Source organism: Microcebus murinus, chromosome 1 (assembly GCF_040939455.1).
Source record: "Microcebus murinus isolate Inina chromosome 1, M.murinus_Inina_mat1.0, whole genome shotgun sequence".
Lineage (NCBI taxonomy): Eukaryota > Metazoa > Chordata > Mammalia > Primates > Cheirogaleidae > Microcebus > Microcebus murinus.
In genome coordinates, this window is record NC_134104.1 from 114,883,107 (window position 1) to 114,900,724 (window position 17,618).

Here is a 17,618-nt window from a genome sequence, read left to right on the forward strand (position 1 = left end):
TTTGGTTCATAACTTGACTGTTGTTTATGTGTATGAATGCTACTGATTTGTGTACATTGATTTTGTATCCTGAGACTTTGCTGAATTATTTACCAATTCCAGTAGTCTCTTGGCAGAATCTTTGGGGTTTTCTAGGTATAAGATGGTATCATCAGCAAAGAGTGAGAGTTTGACCTCTTCTGCCCCCATTTGGATACCCTTGAATTCCTTTTCCTGTCTCATTGCTCTGGCTAGGACTTCCGGTACCATATTGAATAGAAGTGGTAATAGAGGGCAACCTTGTCTGGTTCCAGTTCTAAGCGGGAATGCTTTCAGTTTTTCCCCTGTTCAGTATGATGTTGGCTGTGAGTTTGTTGTATGTGCTGGCAGAGGCCCGGGAGAAACCGTGGAATATGGGAAGCCTGGAGAGGAATAAGGCCTGCTATAGACTGCTGGATTGCCAGTCTCAGACAGCCCACCTCCACACACAGACTTTCTGGTTGAGTGGAGCCATTTCAACCCCTTCCCTGGCAGCTTTGCCCAGAGGTAGGGAGCAGACCTTTGACCTATGCCAAAGCAGATCCCTTGTCAGCATTTGTGGAGCTTAAGGGCAGGCTTGCCTAACCCAGCCCCGCCCAACCTCAGTCCCCCACTCACCTCTGCTCTGGTGGAGAGTGAGACTCACCTGGAAGTTCCAGGGCTCCACCCACAACCTGGAGAATTAGAGTGCTTCTCCTGAGGATCTAGAACTGGTTATAAGACCCAAAACCAATATTGCTGCTTGTTCCTTCTGGCAAGTGCCACATACTGAGAGGGAGGTCAATTTGCATGCCTATTTACTACATTTACTGACTCAATTATGCAGGGTGTGGTTTATTCTGATTTACAAGCACCATCTACTGGCTCAGAGATTAAATTGGGTATGTCATTATCTAGCCAAAAGATAATCCAAAAGTAAGAAGTAACAGCTACTCCAGATGAGAAAGAATCAGCAAAAGAACTCCAGATGCGTGAAGAATCAAAGTGAAAGGACACCCCCAAAAGAGAAAACAACAATCTCTCTAGCATTGGATACCAACCAAAAGCAGAATATTAAAATGACAGATGAAGAATTTCAAACATGGATTGGAAGGAAACTCAGTGAAATACAAGATAAAATATAAACCCAACACAAAGAAACCACAAAACCATGCAGGAAATGAATGAAAAATTCACTTAGGAAATTTAATTATTAAAGAAAAATAAATCAGAACTTCTAGAAATGAAAAACTCATTCAAATAATTATAAAACACAGCGGAAAGCCTTAAGAATAGGTTAGGTCAGGCAGAAGAAAGAATCTCAGAGCTTGAAGACAACACCTTTCAATTCATCAGTTCAGTAACACAGAGCACAGAAATAAGAGAAAAGAGCAAATCCTGTAAGAAATATGAGATGATGTAAAGAGGCCTATGGCCGGGCACGGTGGCTCATGCCTGTAATCCTAGCACTCTGGGAGGCCAAGCGGGTGGATCATTTGAGATCAAGAGTTCAAGAACAACCTGAGCATGAATGAGACTCTGTCTCTACTAAAAAAATAGAGATAAAGTAGCTGGACAACTGAAAATATATAGAAAAAAAATTAGCCAGGTATGGTGGTGCATGCCTGGAATACCAGCTACTTGGGAGGCTGACGTGGGAGGATTGCCTGAGCCCGGAAGTTTGAGGTTGCTGTGAGCTAGACTGATGCCACCGTATTCTAGCCCAGGCAACAGAGTGAGACTCTGTCTCAATTAAAAAAAAAAGAAGAAGAAGAATGAATGTGGCTAAGTTCCAATAAACTTTATTTTTTTCTTTTTATTTTATTTTATTTTAGCGTATTATGGGGGTACAAGTGTTAAGGTTACATATATTTGCCCATGCCCCCCTCCTCCCTCGAGTAAGAGCTTCAAGCCAATAAACTTTATTTATTAATACCAAAAGAGATGTAACTCGTAGTTTGTCAACTCAAAACCCAGAAAAACATTTTGCTGGCTTTTATTTGCATCAGGATGCCTAACCTTTCAGCCAATTTAGAGAGCATTTTATTTTGTAAATATCAAAAGGTAGAGCAACAATTCTAAAATTTTGTGTGGCAACCCAAAACTTAAACTGAAAGACCATTTTTAAATGAGTTTTCTTTTTCAGAATGTCAGATGGAATTATTCTACTTATTAAGACTAAACTTTGGGAGGAGAGGTCAACTTGTTAGATAATTTCATGGACATCTATATTCTTTTTTTTTAGACAATGACTGTTTGCCAGGTAAAGTTATCTAATGGCTTACTGGTACATGGGCCACAGTGCCACACTGAAAATGAAGCCAAGGAGAAAGCTGCACTTTTTGCTTTACAACAATTGGTAAGAACTATCCATGACTTCTCTAGTAAATTTAAATTAGTCTGTATAAAAAGTTTGTGTTAAATTGTGTTAATAACTTTTAAATACTTCCACAGGGCTCCTTAGGAGTGAATTTCCCTTTGCCTCCACCAATGTTTCCAAATTATCCTTCTGCCATACCACCCAGAAGCATTCCTCCAGTTTTTCCCCAACCTCCTGGTAAGATATTTTGCTTAAGTATTTGTCATTGAGCTGTTATTTTTACTAAGTTCTTTTAAGAAGCATCATTTTTAAGAAATCAAAAAATTTATTCAAATGTAAGTCTGAAGCCAAGGCTTGCAGATTCATCTAGAAATACCATTCCCCTCCTACAACCTCTGGTATGGCTAGAGTAGTAAGGAGTTTCTTTGTAGTGGGCAGTGCCTTGGATTCCCCAGTAGCTGCCAACAGATGAATTTAGGTATAAGTTAGACATCAAAAACACAGGCAACAAAAACATCATGTAACTTCTTTGGGATTCTGTTTTCTTATTTGTATTTTACTGTGTCCAGGATCTCTTTGAGACTAATATTTTATAATTTCATGATTCTAAATCTTAAGTTCATTAGGTATTTCTTTTATCACTCAACCTTTTTCCTGATAACAGTTGGCTTCTTTATGTCTTATTATTGTTTTAAAGCTGATAACTTATTTAAGCTTAGAAAATGACTTTTCTGGCCGGGCGCGGTGGCTCACGCCTGTAATCCTAGCTCTCTGGGAGGCCGAGGCGGGCGGATTGCTCAAGGTCAGGAGTTCAAAACCAGCCTGAGTGAGACCCCGTCTCTACTATAAAATAGAAAGAAATTAATTGGCCAACTGATATGTATATAAAAAATTAGCCGGGCATGGTGGCGCATGCCTGTAGTCCCAGCTACTCGGGAGGCTGAGGCAGTAGGATTGCTCGAGCCCAGGAGTTTGAGGTTGCTGTGAGCTAGGCTGACGCCACGGCACTCACTCTAGCCTGGACAACAAAGCGAGACTCTGTCTCAAAAAAAAAAAAAAAAAAAAAAAAGAAAATGACTTTTCTGAGGCTACAGTATTACCAGGTATTATTCTAGAAATAATATCCTAGACTTATCCTTACTATAAATATTAGAAAGGCTAATAATGCTGATTAAATGTATAACATGCAGTTATCTCTTCTCCTTGTTTCCATTAAACTGAATAATAAAGGATTTAAAAAGAGTGTATACCTACAAGGGCAAAGAGATAGGAGAAGAAATATCACCAGATTTGAAAACAGTTTGCAGTGAAAAAACAATTTAAAAAGTAACCAATTTGGCAGAGCATGGTTAAGCTACAAAGTAAAGTACCTGTAGAAGAGTTTACAAGTGAGCTGATGAACATATTGTGCCTCACAGTTCCTAAGAGATTCTGAACTGTCAGAGAAGATATCAAAAAACTATCAGAGAAGGCAAAGATGAGGCACAGGCTGAAAAGAGAGAGATTGGTTGAAGGTCTGTATGTGGAGTGATAAGACCACCTCCTCATCCCTCCCCACACAACAAGCAGTTGCCTCTTCACACAAAAGACTGGAGGTGTTTTCTCTGAAGGGGCTTTCTTGATAAGGGGACACCAGGCACAGAATAGAGAATGAAATACAAGACTGAAAACAGAGGTTAAAGAAAAATTCTCTTTTTTCCCTTTCCTATTCGTTGTTTGTAGCCAGCCATACCTTTTCATAGGAAATTGGAAGATGGTCCTTTTGAAAAATTCATTGACCTCCAAAGAAAAGACCTGCTGACTTTTAGAGTGTCCCAATCAAAAGGCTGGCTCACTTGTCAGTCATCTTAGAGTGAAGACCTCAAATCATCTAGCCCTGCTCCCTCCCCACATAGACACTGCTTCTAATCACAGTTTTAGTGTCTCCCTCTTTCATATCACTAGACTGTGATCACTCAATATTAAAGGAAAATCTGTAAAATCAAAGAGAGAGCCCCAAACAAAAAGAAATTAAAAAGATCTAGCAACAGAGATAATATAGGAAATAAGGAAACTTCAAAAACAGCTGTAATTAATATCTTCAGTGAAATAAAACAGTATTGCGGCCGGGCGTGGTGGCTCACGCCTATAATCCTAGCTCTCTGGGAGGCCGAGACGGGTGGATTGCTCAAGGTCAGGAGTTCGAAACCAGCCTGAGCAAGAGCGAGACCTCGTCTCTACTATAAATAGAAAGAAATTAATTGGCCAACTAATATATATAGAAAAAATTAGCCGGGCATGGTGGCGCATGCCTGTAGTCCCAGCTACTCAGGAGGCTGAGGCAGGAGGATCGCTTGAGCCCAGGAGTTTGAGGTTGCTGTGAGCTAGGCTGACATCACGGCACTCACTCTAGCCTGGGCAACAAGTGAGACTCTGTCTCAAAAAAAAAAAAAAAAACAGTATTGCAAACAAAAAATAAAAACAAGATTCTATGAAAAAAGAATAATTGGATTGACTTGAGGGAGTTAAGATAAAAAAAAAAAAAAAAGAATAATTGGAGAACAAGTAAAATTGTTCAGTCAAATTTTAAAATGTAGTAGATAAAGCCCTAGAAAAGACAAGAAAGACAAAAGCTGGAAAATAAGAAAGAACAGAGTCCAAATGGGGGGGCTTATGCTGATAATCGCAGCATTTTGAGAGGCCAAGATCAGAGGATTACTTGAGGCCAGGAGTACGAGACCAGCCTGTGCAACACAGTGAGACTCCATCTCTCCAAAAAATAAAAAAATTAGCCTGGCATGGTGGCACGGGCCTGCAGTTCTAGGCTAAGGCAGTAAGATTGCTTGAGCTCAAGAGTTCGAGGCTACAGTGAGCTATGATTGTACCACTGCTGCCTAGCCTGGGCTATTGAGCAAGAAGACCCTGTCTCAAAAAAAAGAACACAGATTTAGAGAAACAGTACACAAATCCAGATCCAGCACCTATCTTATTGTAGTTCCACAAAAAAAAATCTGAGATAATGAAAAGGAAGAAATTATCAAAGAAATAATAAAGTTTCCTATAACTAAAGGATATGTATCCCTAAACCAAAAGGGCCACCAAGTGCTTAGCACAATGAATTAAAAAAGACTCAGATTATCTTGAAATTCAGAATACCAGTGATAAAGAGGTGGTCCTAAAGAGCTTTAGAGAAGAGGGCAAATACAGTCCATGTAAAAGACCAAGAATCAGAATGGCATTGCACTATTTAACAGTGCCTAGACACTAGAAAGTATTCACTACCTCAAAATCCTGAAGTAGAATGAGTTTCATCTTAGATTTCTCTGTATAGCCAAACTATGAATCTAGTACAAAGATAAAGACATATTCACACCTGCAAATTTATTTCTTATGTACCCTTTCTTAAAAAGCTACTGAATTATGTACTCCAATAAAACAAAGCAGTAGTTTTAAAAAGCAAAGAGAACCATAAGACCAAAACAAGATCTTGTATAGTTATGCAATAAATCGAAATCCCAGGATGCCAATTGCTCAGTACATGTAGAAAGTAACTAGTCCCAACTAGACAAGCAGAAGGAAGTCTTGGCAGGTAAGGAAGGTTATTTGATAGATGGGCAACATTTGGAAAAACATTAAGGATAGTATATAGAAGACTAAGCAGTATTTAAAAGATAGTTACTCAAAGAAAAACAAAACGTCTTGGCCAGTTGTAGTGGCTGACACATGTAATCACAGCACTTTGGGAGGCCGAGGTAGGAAAATCATTTGAGCTCAGGAGTTCAGGGTTACACTGAGCTGTGATTGGTCCACTGTACTTCAGCCTGGGCAACAGAACAAGACTCTGTCTCTAAAAGTATAAAGGTTTTACAAGATAAGAAACATAATCAGAGAACCTTGCTTGGCTCTACAGTGACAATATTTATACAGTCACATGTCATAATACTGCCTATCTATTTAGACAAATGTAATAATTCTTACATTGGGAGGACAGGGCAGGTATTATAGTAAGGGATAACACAAAAGAACTAAATTTTGGTCTATCTTAATAGGAAGTCAAAATGCCTAAAAATGATAAATCACTAATTATAACATAAGCAAATTATTAAACAGTATGGAAATAAACTTCTAAAGCAGTTAAACCTGGAGGGGAACAGGTAGCTGCTGCTTTATGTCAAAAACCTTTTTTGGTACGATATGTGTATAGTTCTTTTAATTTCATGAACTATTGCCATATTGGTTCCCAGAATGCTATACCAATTCGATTTTGTTTTTAATGTAGTTTGTCTGAGGTTATAAGTACTAAGTAGCCAAACTGGCATTCAAAATCTAAGTCTGTCTGTTTCCAAAGCCCATATTTTTGTTACTATACTACACTGTCATTCCTTTGACTATAAACAATGTTTTAGTCATTAAATTTATATGACATAATGGATGTGATGTTTTCATATACCTCAATGTAGTAATATCACTATAACTTGTAAGATCTAATTTGTTTCTTTTTCAAAAATGAATTCAGGAACAATATATAAGTTAATTTTAAGTAATTAGTATGCAGGAAAATGTGTTCATATATATATATTTTTTTTTTTTTTTTTGAGGCAGAGTCTCATTCTGTCACCCTGGGTAGAGTGAGGTGGCATCATCGTAGCTCACAGCAACCTCAAATTCCTGAGCTCAATGGATCCTCCTGCTTCAGCCTCCTGAGTAGCTGGGACTACAGGCACACACCATATTGCCAGGCTAATTTTTCTATTTTTAGTAGAAATGGGGTCTCACTGTTGCTCAGGCTGGTCTCAAACTCCTGAGCTCAAATGATCCTCCCACCTCATGCTCCCAGAGTGCTAGGATTACAGGTGCTAGCCATCGCACCTGGCCCAAGTTTTATATTTATTAAGTGATTTATTGGGGAAATTGTGGAGTTGGCCTGTATATAAGATAAGCATAGCATCTTTTAAATAGATCTTCTTAGCATTATCACTCCCACCAAAGTTGCTTGTAGGTAATATCAAGACCTAATTTTCTAATGAGTGTTTTCTAAGTGGCTGAATTTTAATTAAGCTATACTATTTTATAGGTCTGGCTGCTTTTTTATCTCTCTACAAAGAAGGCTTGAATATAGTTCGTATCTTCTTCAGTTTCAATGTGTTGGTGTCTTGATTGTCACTGTTTAATGTAGTAATTCTCAAATGCTACCATGATGCACACTGTCTTCATAAGAATCACCTGTGGGCCGGGCGCTGTGGCTCACGCCTGTAATCCTAGCTCTTGGGAGGCCGAGACGGGCGGATTGCTCAAGGTCAGGAGTTCAAAACCAGCCTAAGCAAGAGCGAGACCCCGTCTCTACTATAAATAGAAAGAAATTAATTGGCCAACTGATATATATATAAAAAATTAGCCGGGCATGGTGGCGCATGCCTGTAGTCCCAGCTACCCGGGAGGCTGAGGCAGAAGGATCGCTTGAGCCCAGGAGTTTGAGGTTGCTGTGAGCGAGGCTGACGCCACGGCACTCACTCTAGCCTGGGTAACAAAGCGAGACTCTGTCTCAAAAAAAAAAAAAAAAGAATCACCTGTGGAGCTAAACTATACGGATTCCAGGGCTCCTCTTTGTAGGTTTACTATGTCTGAGGCCCTGCCCAGAATCTGTATTTCATAAGCTCCCCAGGTGATTCAGATATACAAATCAGGTTTGGGAACCATTGATTCAACACATTTTTAATAAGAAACAAAATGTAATGAAAAAATCCTGTAATTACAAATATTAGAATAGGGAAAAGAAAGATTCTACATGTCAAATAAAAGTGACCAGATTTCAGGACTTGAGCTTTTTTGGTTTTTTTGTAGGCTGGGATCACTATGGAAGCAACTTAGCATTGGGGGCAGGTGAGATCCTTAAGATTTCTTTCTTTGTGCCTAGGCTTTTCTCTCCCAAGGGGCAGTCTCATGACCCTTTTACTTTTTTAAAAATATAATTGCAAATATTTCTGAAGCTCTTACAAGCATATGGTTTTATTGTCCTTTGCAGACCAGTGTAATGATAAATTCATTTCTATAGATAATTCACAGTCCTAAGAAGGGCTCCAGAGGTCATATTCTAAGCAAGAGTAACTATGAGTTAGTGTAGGCCTTTTGCCAAAGGTGGGTGCGTGGGGAAGCCCAAACAGGCTAGCAGAAGGAGATCTTACGTTTCAGGGCTTTGATGCTACACACTGTTTTACTAAGAGAAAAATTTTCTGTGATTTTTAACAGCTAATATAATGCCTTCATCATCTCATCTCTTTGGCTCAATGCCATGGGGACCACCAGGGCCAGTTCCTGGGAAGCCCTTCCATCATACTTTATATTCTGGGACCATGCCCACGGCTGGGGGAATGCCAGGTGGTATGCACAATCAGTTCATACCTCTGCAGGTGAGATCTGGAATGAGAATTATTATTTTTTAAGAGAATTATTTTTTAAATGCTCAAAGACTATTGATAGAAATTTGTTTATTCAATTTATTTATTCAGTGCCAACTAGAAATCTAGTACTGGTTTTGGGTACTGATAATATAATGGTGTCTAGTCTGACCTGTTGCTACTGCATTTGTGTTCTAATAAATAATAATTACAGCAAGTAATAATACACTATTCTAACACAAAGTGATTTAAAATCAGGAATATAAATTGTTTTATTATTGAACATGGAGAATTTTTAAATATTTTGTTTGTAACTAAATTCTTTGATTACTAAAATCTGGTTTGGAAATTTTAAATGGAAGTCACAAAGCAGTGATTGACAAATATTACCAACATGGTTTATGGTATTTTCTGGCACTAGCTTTTTTTGCCTATATTGTTAATTAATGATGCCTTTATTCTTTTAAGGTTACTAAAAAAAGGGTTGCAAACAAAAAGAACTTTGAGAATAAGGAGGCCCAAAGTTCTTCTCAAGCCACCCCACTTCAGACTAGCCAGCCAGATTCTTCTGATACCACCAAAGTAATTCCACAGGACAATTCATCAGCTTCCTTAAAGTCCTCTCAGATTGCCCAACCTGCATCTTCTTTTCAAGTTGAAACTACTTCTCAAGGCCATACTAGGTCGCACCATAAGTCAACACCAAGCTCTTCTTCAAGAAGAAAATCAAGAAAACTGGCTGTCAATTTTGGCATTTCTAAACCTTCTGAATAAATTTAGAAATTGGATTTAAATTAATTCTTTTCTTTCCATCTACCTTTTTATAAATCCATACCTGTGTCTTATAAAAAAAATAGAATGTACTATTTTAAAATAATATGTTTAAATTGAAAATTTTTCATTTTTAAGTTGCCAGGCACTTTTCATGCTGTTTAGAAGACTATATCAAATTGTGCACTTTAATATGCGCATTTTGTTATGTGTCAATTATACCTCAATAAATCTGTTTAAAAAGAGACTAAATTAAACCTTGTGTTAAAATAATACCAGTGGACTAAACATTAAATGGTACCACTCAAATCATTGGCCTCATCAGTAGAAGCATCCTAAACTATAAATTAGACATCATATTAGCAATAATAATAAACATTTTTACACTATCATTGAGGAATAATTAAATGGAGCATGAAAATTGGGCCTCAAGTATAATTTACTGAATGTGTATTTTATTTCTCTTTTTAATGACGTAAGAAAATTGTCAGGAGAATGTCTCTTATGTGTATTTTATTAATAACTTATGCTTTGTTGTCTATGAAGGTCCTTTAGACCTGCTGTGAAATGATCACATTTGTTGTGGTGCTGCCAGTTTTGCTTTATTCTAAATTTTGTACCAAAGCAACTTTAGAATACTGATCAGAATATTTCATCTAAATGCTTGGAACTATAAATAGCATTCTAGATTTGAGTAAGTAATTATAATTTTTTAGATTATTCAGAACCAGCATTAGTAATTTGTAATAAAACTAAGTTTCAAAATCGACAGGGTACAATGATTACGCATTAATCTTCTAATAGAATAAAGTACAAAATATGAATCATGTTGTTAATTAAAATAAATTGTGTTATTCTTTTGTATAGCTTTCTATTTGCTTACTTGACCTTTTATGAGAGCTCCATTGTTGGTCCATGTGTAGTGCTTTCTGGGACTGAAGAAATTCTAAATGTTTTTTAACTTCCCAGGTGTGCTATAATACAGCTACAATCATCAGTTTATGATGTACATTATTTACTGCTTGTTTCATTCTACTTTTGTATTTTTAGCTTTATGCTGAGCTGTTCAGTGATGCTGGGATTTTTTGTTTGCATGTCATGTGTGGATGTATGTTATTCAAGCTGTAACTATTGAAATTATTTTAGAATTTATGAACATTTCTCAGCAGTACCAGGGCCTATGTTTTTATATATATATTTATCCTTTAGTTTTTGTGATATGCATATATTTTTAAGGAAGTAAGTTATACTTTTTTAAAAGTAGGAACCACAGTCTTTATATGGAGTTGCTTATTATTATATCTGATTTCATTTAGGTCATTGAAAACTCTGCCATGAGTCTTAAAGTAATCTATGTGTTTTTAAAAATGCTGGTATTGAATGAAATGGATTCCTTTCTCTAACTGGTGATTTTAAAATTTCTCTAAATGTTATTAATAGCAGAATATGTGTATATTAGTAGTGCCTTTAGTAAAAGAGATAAGTGCTCATTATCTGTCATTTATTATAGTCTGTAGTGCTGTGAGTTTCCATGATTTTATTTTCTGTTAATTTCTTAGGTTCAGATGTTCATCAGTTCCCAACATTGCCTTGTTTTTTAAATCTGTAGTGGGATCTTGAGTAGTGAGACTCAAGTAATTCCCAGTGTTTATTGCCTCAGTCTTTCTGTTTGTTTTTCAAGGAAGCATCTATCATGGTAATACAAAGAAAAGTTAAATTGTGACAGTAATGTTATATTAACCTCTAATTACTTTAAAGTGTATAATGTTTCACCTTGCTTAACAAAGTCCAACATTCAGGAATTGTCTCAGTCATCACTCCCGTGTGACAGTTCTATAAACAGCATACAGCCTACGTGTGTTTCAGAGCCCAGAGGAAAGAGCAGATGCCATCTTCTGAAAACTCTAAAGGGAAATTATAGTAAACATAGTGCCACTGAACCTATAAGGATACCTCCCCAATATTTGAGCACAGCAAGCTGATACTACTATATGGATAGGCAGTAAAAGTGTTTTCTTTTCCTTCCTTTTCTTCCTTTAACATATTATTCTAAAGGTCAAGATTAAAGAGAAATTAAAATAAGAGAGAGTTCCATAATGGCTGGATAGTGGTCAGGCATTCTTCTATATTCTTTTCCCCTTGTAGACCTATTCCAAATATGAGCCTGAGGTAGATGGAAATCATGTGCCCTCCTGGTGGAGGGTGTCAGAGGCAGAGGCCATTCTTTCCTCATGATGATCTTGAGGAGACTAGACATTGGTAGTCATGCCAGGTAGAGTCTGGTATATATCTGAAAAGCAGTTGGACTTTGGGAAACTTACAACTTTCCCTGTTGGAGGGGGCAGACTGAGACCACTATCAGTGTTTAAAAATATGCTCATTCAACTGTTGAATCTGCTGAGGGCTTCTTGTGAAAATGGTGAACTACATAGGGCACAGAAGAACAGATTCCCCAAATTATTTCATATTTCCACATATCTAGAGCACTTAAATCTATTTAAACCTTCTTCTCCTCACTGAAACATTATTTCTAAATATTTTTTTCAGTCAGTCTCCTTTTTTGAGCAAAGTGAATTTTGAAGATTGATCCTTCCAATCTCATTGTTTCCACAATTTCCCATATTGCCTAGTAATTACTTCAGTTTTATAATTTGACAGAATATGTTAATTGATTTAAACATCATGTAGACTAAAGTCTTAAACATCTAAGACTCAGTTGCATGAAAAATTAAATTCACCTCTGTTGAACCTTGATTTCAATTTAAGATTTTCCTTGCTTTTCAAAGGGATAAATAGTGAAGATTGGAGATTTTTTTTTTGCCTATTGGTGAGAGGGATGAAGAACTATTGATGCAAGTTTTTTATTGTTTACTTTCTTTTCTGCAGTCAGGTATTTGCTTTGGTTTTAGACTTATACTTCCAAACTAACATAGATTCTTGGTTTTAAGGAAAGAAGGCAAAGAGAGGGAGGTGGTTGAAAGAAGGAAACCAGTTAAATAAATCCAATCACTGCATTTTTAGACTCTAGTATATCTTTCTAGCTCAAGGAATAAACTGTAGAGTCTTTTTTATTTGCTCACTTTTTAATCATCTTTTCTATTATAATTTTTCATAGTGGTTGTCTAATTTTCACCTTATTATATGAGAAAGGTAGAACCATTCAGATCTCCATTGAAGCTAGTTGTAACATGCTTCTTCCCATTATTTAGAGAATCTGTATAATTTCCTAGCTCTTTGAGTTTGCTGTATCTCTTAGTAGCATCTTGCTTCCAAATTATGTTTTTTCTATAAAAAATTAATGTATTGGAGAGAAGTGGCTGTGAAAAGCATTCTCTATCTTAAAAAAAAAAAGTCCATCATAGAAGTTCACTTGTCATTTTTCTAGAGATAGCAATAGTACTGAAATTGTTAGTAGTCTTTATATTTTGTAAGCTTTGTCAGTGAAGCCATCTTTTTTGCAGGAGCCTCCCTTTCCTAGTCAGGATAAATCTTAAAATTGTAGAAATGAATATTTTTCAGACTGGCTTGATTGATATTTCCATCAGACTTCTCCATCTTCCACCAGGGAACACAGTTAAAACAGATGGCATCAGGTCTCCAGCAACAGAGCAGAGCAGACAGAGCATTAAGTTTCACTGTTAACTACTTTGTTAACAACTCAGACATCACAGATCCTTCTTTTAGAGAGAGAGAGGGAAAAAATGTACAAAATACTTTTAGTAGTCAAGAATGTCAACAATCCATAGCTGCTTTTGTGTTTGTGTATGTGTATGTCAGTGAACCAATAATAATGCCTTGCTCAATCAATGCATTCAGCCATCTCAAGTGCAATTTGTGAAGGAGACTGTGGTTTCCAAAAGATACATTTTTTAACATAGTTAAACCTGTAAAAAAATTTTTTTCCAGCTGTACAGCCATTGCTATTGATTATTTCTGCAGTTGGTATACTTTTTTTTTTTTTCTTTGAGATGGGGTCAGTCTGTCTCCCAGGCTGGAGGGCCATGGTGCACTCATAGCTCACTACAGCCTCCAACTCCTGGGCTCAGGGGATCCTCCTGCCTCAGCCTCCCAAGTAGCCAGTAGTACAGGTGTACACCAGATGCCTGGCTTTGTTTTAGTCATTTGAACCCAAATTCTCATACTGTTTCTCATGAAATAATAGGAGAGAGAATTTGGTCCACAGTTTGCTTTAAGTTTTCTTCCTTTCTTTCCCTTACAGTTAAGGGTTTAGGGGTTTGTTTTTGTTTTTTGGAATTTTTATCTTTTTTTTTTTTTTTTGCCTCAAGTATCTTATATTTTCTTTTGCCTGCACTCAATTGTTTGAGTGTTTTCACCTATTTTGATATATGAGTAATAGATGGTGTGCTGTGTTATCAGAGTGTTCAACATTGTGTTCATTTAAACAATGTAAGTGTAATTCATATATGTATATCTTCATTTCTTTTAGCACATAACTTTTATAAGTAACTGGAATTTTTCATTAGATCTTATACAGAGCAGTATTTTATTAAAAATTCAAAAGGGAAGACTTTCATGTGCTCATTTTGTAGTTTTTGTTCTTTAAATATCTTTACATTGTCTGCCAATTAAAGTGTTTTAAACTTGCATTGGAATGGACTCTGAATGTATTTTTGTGTTATTAAGTTGTACATTTGTAGATTTCTAGCATGAAGTTAGCCTCACAATGCTGTGCAAAAGGATTTTAAAATATAAGAGTCACTGAAAGAGTTTAAACATCTTTATATGTTCAATGCTCTGTGGATTTTAATTAAAGAGAATGATTTCATAAGCTGTTTGTTCTTTTATTACATTAATATCAAAAGTAAAAACTTTACAGTCTTCACTTAAACCTCATATCCTTTTTATCTATATCTTGGTTCTATGTCATGTACAGTAAACTGAGAGAGATGGTTGGTGGGAAAAACCTGAATTGTAGATTCAGCTGGCCATGATTCAGATCATAGCTCTACCTCTTACTATTAATAGTTGTAAATAAGTCATAAGCATATTAGCATTGGCAAGTTATGTAAGGTGTAAGCCTCAGCTTCTTCATCTCCTAAACAAAGAAAACAGCATCCTTTGTTTTGTTCATATGTATAAGGCACTAGGTGCAAAGGTTTAAAGCTTTACAAATGTTAGTAGTAATAAGGATTTATCACATATATACTCAGATCTATTAGCTGGGTCTCAAACACACCCAAGTTCCTTCCTCTGGATGAGGCCAAATACCTCTGTGCTTTTCCCACTGAGTCACCTTCCAGTATACAGTTAGGACAGTCTCCATGCCTTACTCGGGCATCTGGGAGACTTTTTCTCTTCTCCTTTCTTCTCCCTCCCATCATCCCTTTTCTTTCCTCCCATGCAAAGGAAGATTTTACAGAACTGTGTTGGAAGAGCCTTTAATTCCTATTTTTCAGACTGGGGAATCTATAAGACTGACAACCTTGTCAATGTCGACCATCTCTCATGATATAACTCTGATGCATTATTTTACCAAAACTTCTCAGGGGGTAGATCAGAAAGGAGTTGGAAAGAAGAGGGTAAGAAAGTCTATGTCTGCTTCCAGCTCTGCCCCATAAACCTGGGACTGTCTCCTATTGTACTTTACTCAAGACTGTGAGGAATGATCACATTCTGGTATTTGGTCACCTTGATCCAGGAAGGAAGCATGTGGTCTAGAAAACCAGTGGAGACTTAGGTCGCTGATTTTCTGCTTCATTCCCCAGTCTGCCAGCTCCCCACACTGAGATCCTCAGTAACTACCCCTCTCCACCCAACTCTGTAGTCTCATCAGGCCCCCCATGTAGGTAATTTTTTCACTCAAGAATTGAAACAAAAAGAAACCTACTCAAAGTAGTTGATGAAGAGGAAGTATGTTGTAAGAATATGAGGCAATCTCAGAGAATCCAATTCAGGATGTACAGTCAGGCCTTACTGGGGGTGTTACCCTCCAATGCACTCTGTCACCTCTCCATAGGGATTGGGATGTGGGTGTGTGGGTGTGTATGTAGATCAGGTCTTTGTTCACTGATCCAGGGGAGGGCAAGTCACCCTGAGAAGGGGCTACCCATGCTGGGCTATTGCCTTGACAACTCTTAGCAAATCTGGACAGGCAGGTGAGGAAATGCTGACCAATCTAGGGTTGGCTCTTAAGCAACAACCACATCCTGGACCGCAGTCAAGTCTTGATAATTTTTACATAAAAGAAGCTCTGCAAAACAGCTTTGGCTAATATTAACCAAAGCTTACTATGATGCACCCGAGGTCAGCTCTCATAAAAGACTAATCCCAGTTAAACTCCTTCAACTTGGAAAACAGTTGCCTTTAGAATTTTGCAATGCTTTTGCAGGGGTCCTCAAACTTTTTAAACAGGGGGCAGTTCACTGTCCCTCAGACCATTGGAGAGTGTGCACTGTGGGCCTGGGACAAGTTGGCTGCTAAGCAGGAGAGGCAGCAGTGGTAAAAACACCCAGAGGGCCAGATAAATGTGCTAGGTGGCCCCAAAAGTGGCTGGCGGGCCGTAGTTTGAGGACGCCTGCTTTATAGTCACTGATTGCTATAATTCTAGGAGTGCTAACCATGTTTCACTGAGTTCCTAAATGTAGAATAAAATAAATCTTCTGATTATCAAATGCTTATAAAGTACTTACTATATCCCAGGCTAACGTCCTAAATGGTTTATATAGATTATCTCATTTAATCCTCATAACCCTATCAAGTAGATGTGTTTCACCTACATAGTAGCCTGATACCAAATCTTCCACAACTAACTCTGCTACACTGTAAGGTCTAGGATTTATAATATGTTTTAACATCAACGTTGCATAGTTTTATTATGAGTGTATTTTTTCATTAATCCATTTGCTATTTATTGCTATCTCCTAAGGGCCTAGTATAAGCATGAGGGTTATAAATATGAATAGCACCTAGTCCAGGCTGGGCATGGTGGCTCACGCCTGTAATCCTAGCTCTCTGGGAGGCCGAGGCGGAAAGATTGCTTGAGGTCAGGAGTCGAAACCAGCCTGAGCAAGATCGAGGCCCCATCTCTACTAAAAATAGAAAGAAATTAATTGGCCAACTAAAAATATATAGAAAAAATTAGCCAGGCATGGTGGTGCATGCCTGTAGTCCCAGCTACTCGGGAGGCTGAGGCAGGAGGATCACCTAAGCCCAGGAGTTTGAGGTTGCTGTGAGCTAGGCTGATGCCACGGCACTCTAGCCTGGGCAACAGAGTGAGACTCTGTCTCAAAAAAAAAAAAAAATCCACAGTCTGATATTGGCCGGGAAGGGAAATTGAGACTGATATTGCAGAGTAGATGCTCTAGGCAATAAACAATGCACTCTACCAAATTAGAGAGTTTAGTCTGTTCACACCGTCATCAGCTATTAAAGCTTAGCAGCCCATACCACGAAGCTTGTAAGCCTTTGGCTTCCAACATTTGGTCTAGCTGTCATGAAATAGGACAGTCAAGACAAAGAAGCTTTCTTGCTAATGGCGATGGCTGAGCTTTTTAGACAAAGAAAAATTGTTCTTACAATTTGGGGTACTTGGCTTGCTTAGAATGTCCATCCAATTTTCTTACCAAGTTTTGAGACTCCAAATAAAAAATCTGATGATGTATATTTTGCTGTTTATTATTATTTCTCTCTCCCTACAGTTTATTATAAATATTTTCAAACACATTTAAAAGGTGAAAAAAGGGGGGTGGATCAAGATGGCGGATGAGAAACACCGCCAGACAGAGTGTCTCTGCAGAAAAGACAGATTCTAGCAGAAATTAGAAAAAAGAAGCAAGAAGACAAGCATACAGCGGGCGAGGGCCGGAAGGAGGGGTACCTGAGACCCCGGGAGACTCCACGGGAGGAGGCTGCAGAGGAGAACTGGAGGCTGAGACCACCGGAGCAGCCCGGAGACCAGCGGCAAGGGTAGGTGGATTTGCTGTTTCCCCTCCCCTGCATTCGGGACTGCTGGTGGGCTCCCCAGCGGGTGGAGAGACTTGCGGACACCAGCCCAGAGACAGCTGCCGCCAGCCAGCAGTGAGCCTGTAGTGGATGCGGCACCAGACTCCCAACTCCCTCCCGGCACCTCCGTGTGCACATACCCGAGCTGCGCGGCAGGCGCCATATTGCCTCCTTCTCCCCTCCACCGACCCTAC

The 17,618-nt window shown here is 38.1% G+C and overlaps 1 protein-coding gene across 4 annotated transcripts in view; it reads left to right on the top strand.

Annotated features, from left to right (window-relative positions):
- Positions 1–14,251, top strand: part of XRN1 (5'-3' exoribonuclease 1) — a 122,841-nt gene extending 108,590 nt beyond the window's left edge. For 2 of the 4 annotated variants that reach the window (XM_076004938.1, XM_076004945.1), the window contains 5 exons: positions 2,243–2,356; positions 2,452–2,554; positions 8,138–8,176; positions 8,543–8,703; positions 9,160–14,251. In XM_076004938.1, coding sequence (XP_075861053.1) covers positions 2,243–2,356; positions 2,452–2,554; positions 8,138–8,176; positions 8,543–8,703; positions 9,160–9,465 — 723 coding nt within the window. In that variant the 3' untranslated portion in view covers positions 9,466–14,251. The remainder of the gene's footprint in view (positions 1–2,242; positions 2,357–2,451; positions 2,555–8,137; positions 8,177–8,542; positions 8,704–9,159) is intronic. The other 2 variants (XM_076004939.1, XM_076004949.1) reach the window with 1 other exon arrangement.
- Positions 14,252–17,618: the final 3,367 nt, after the last annotated feature.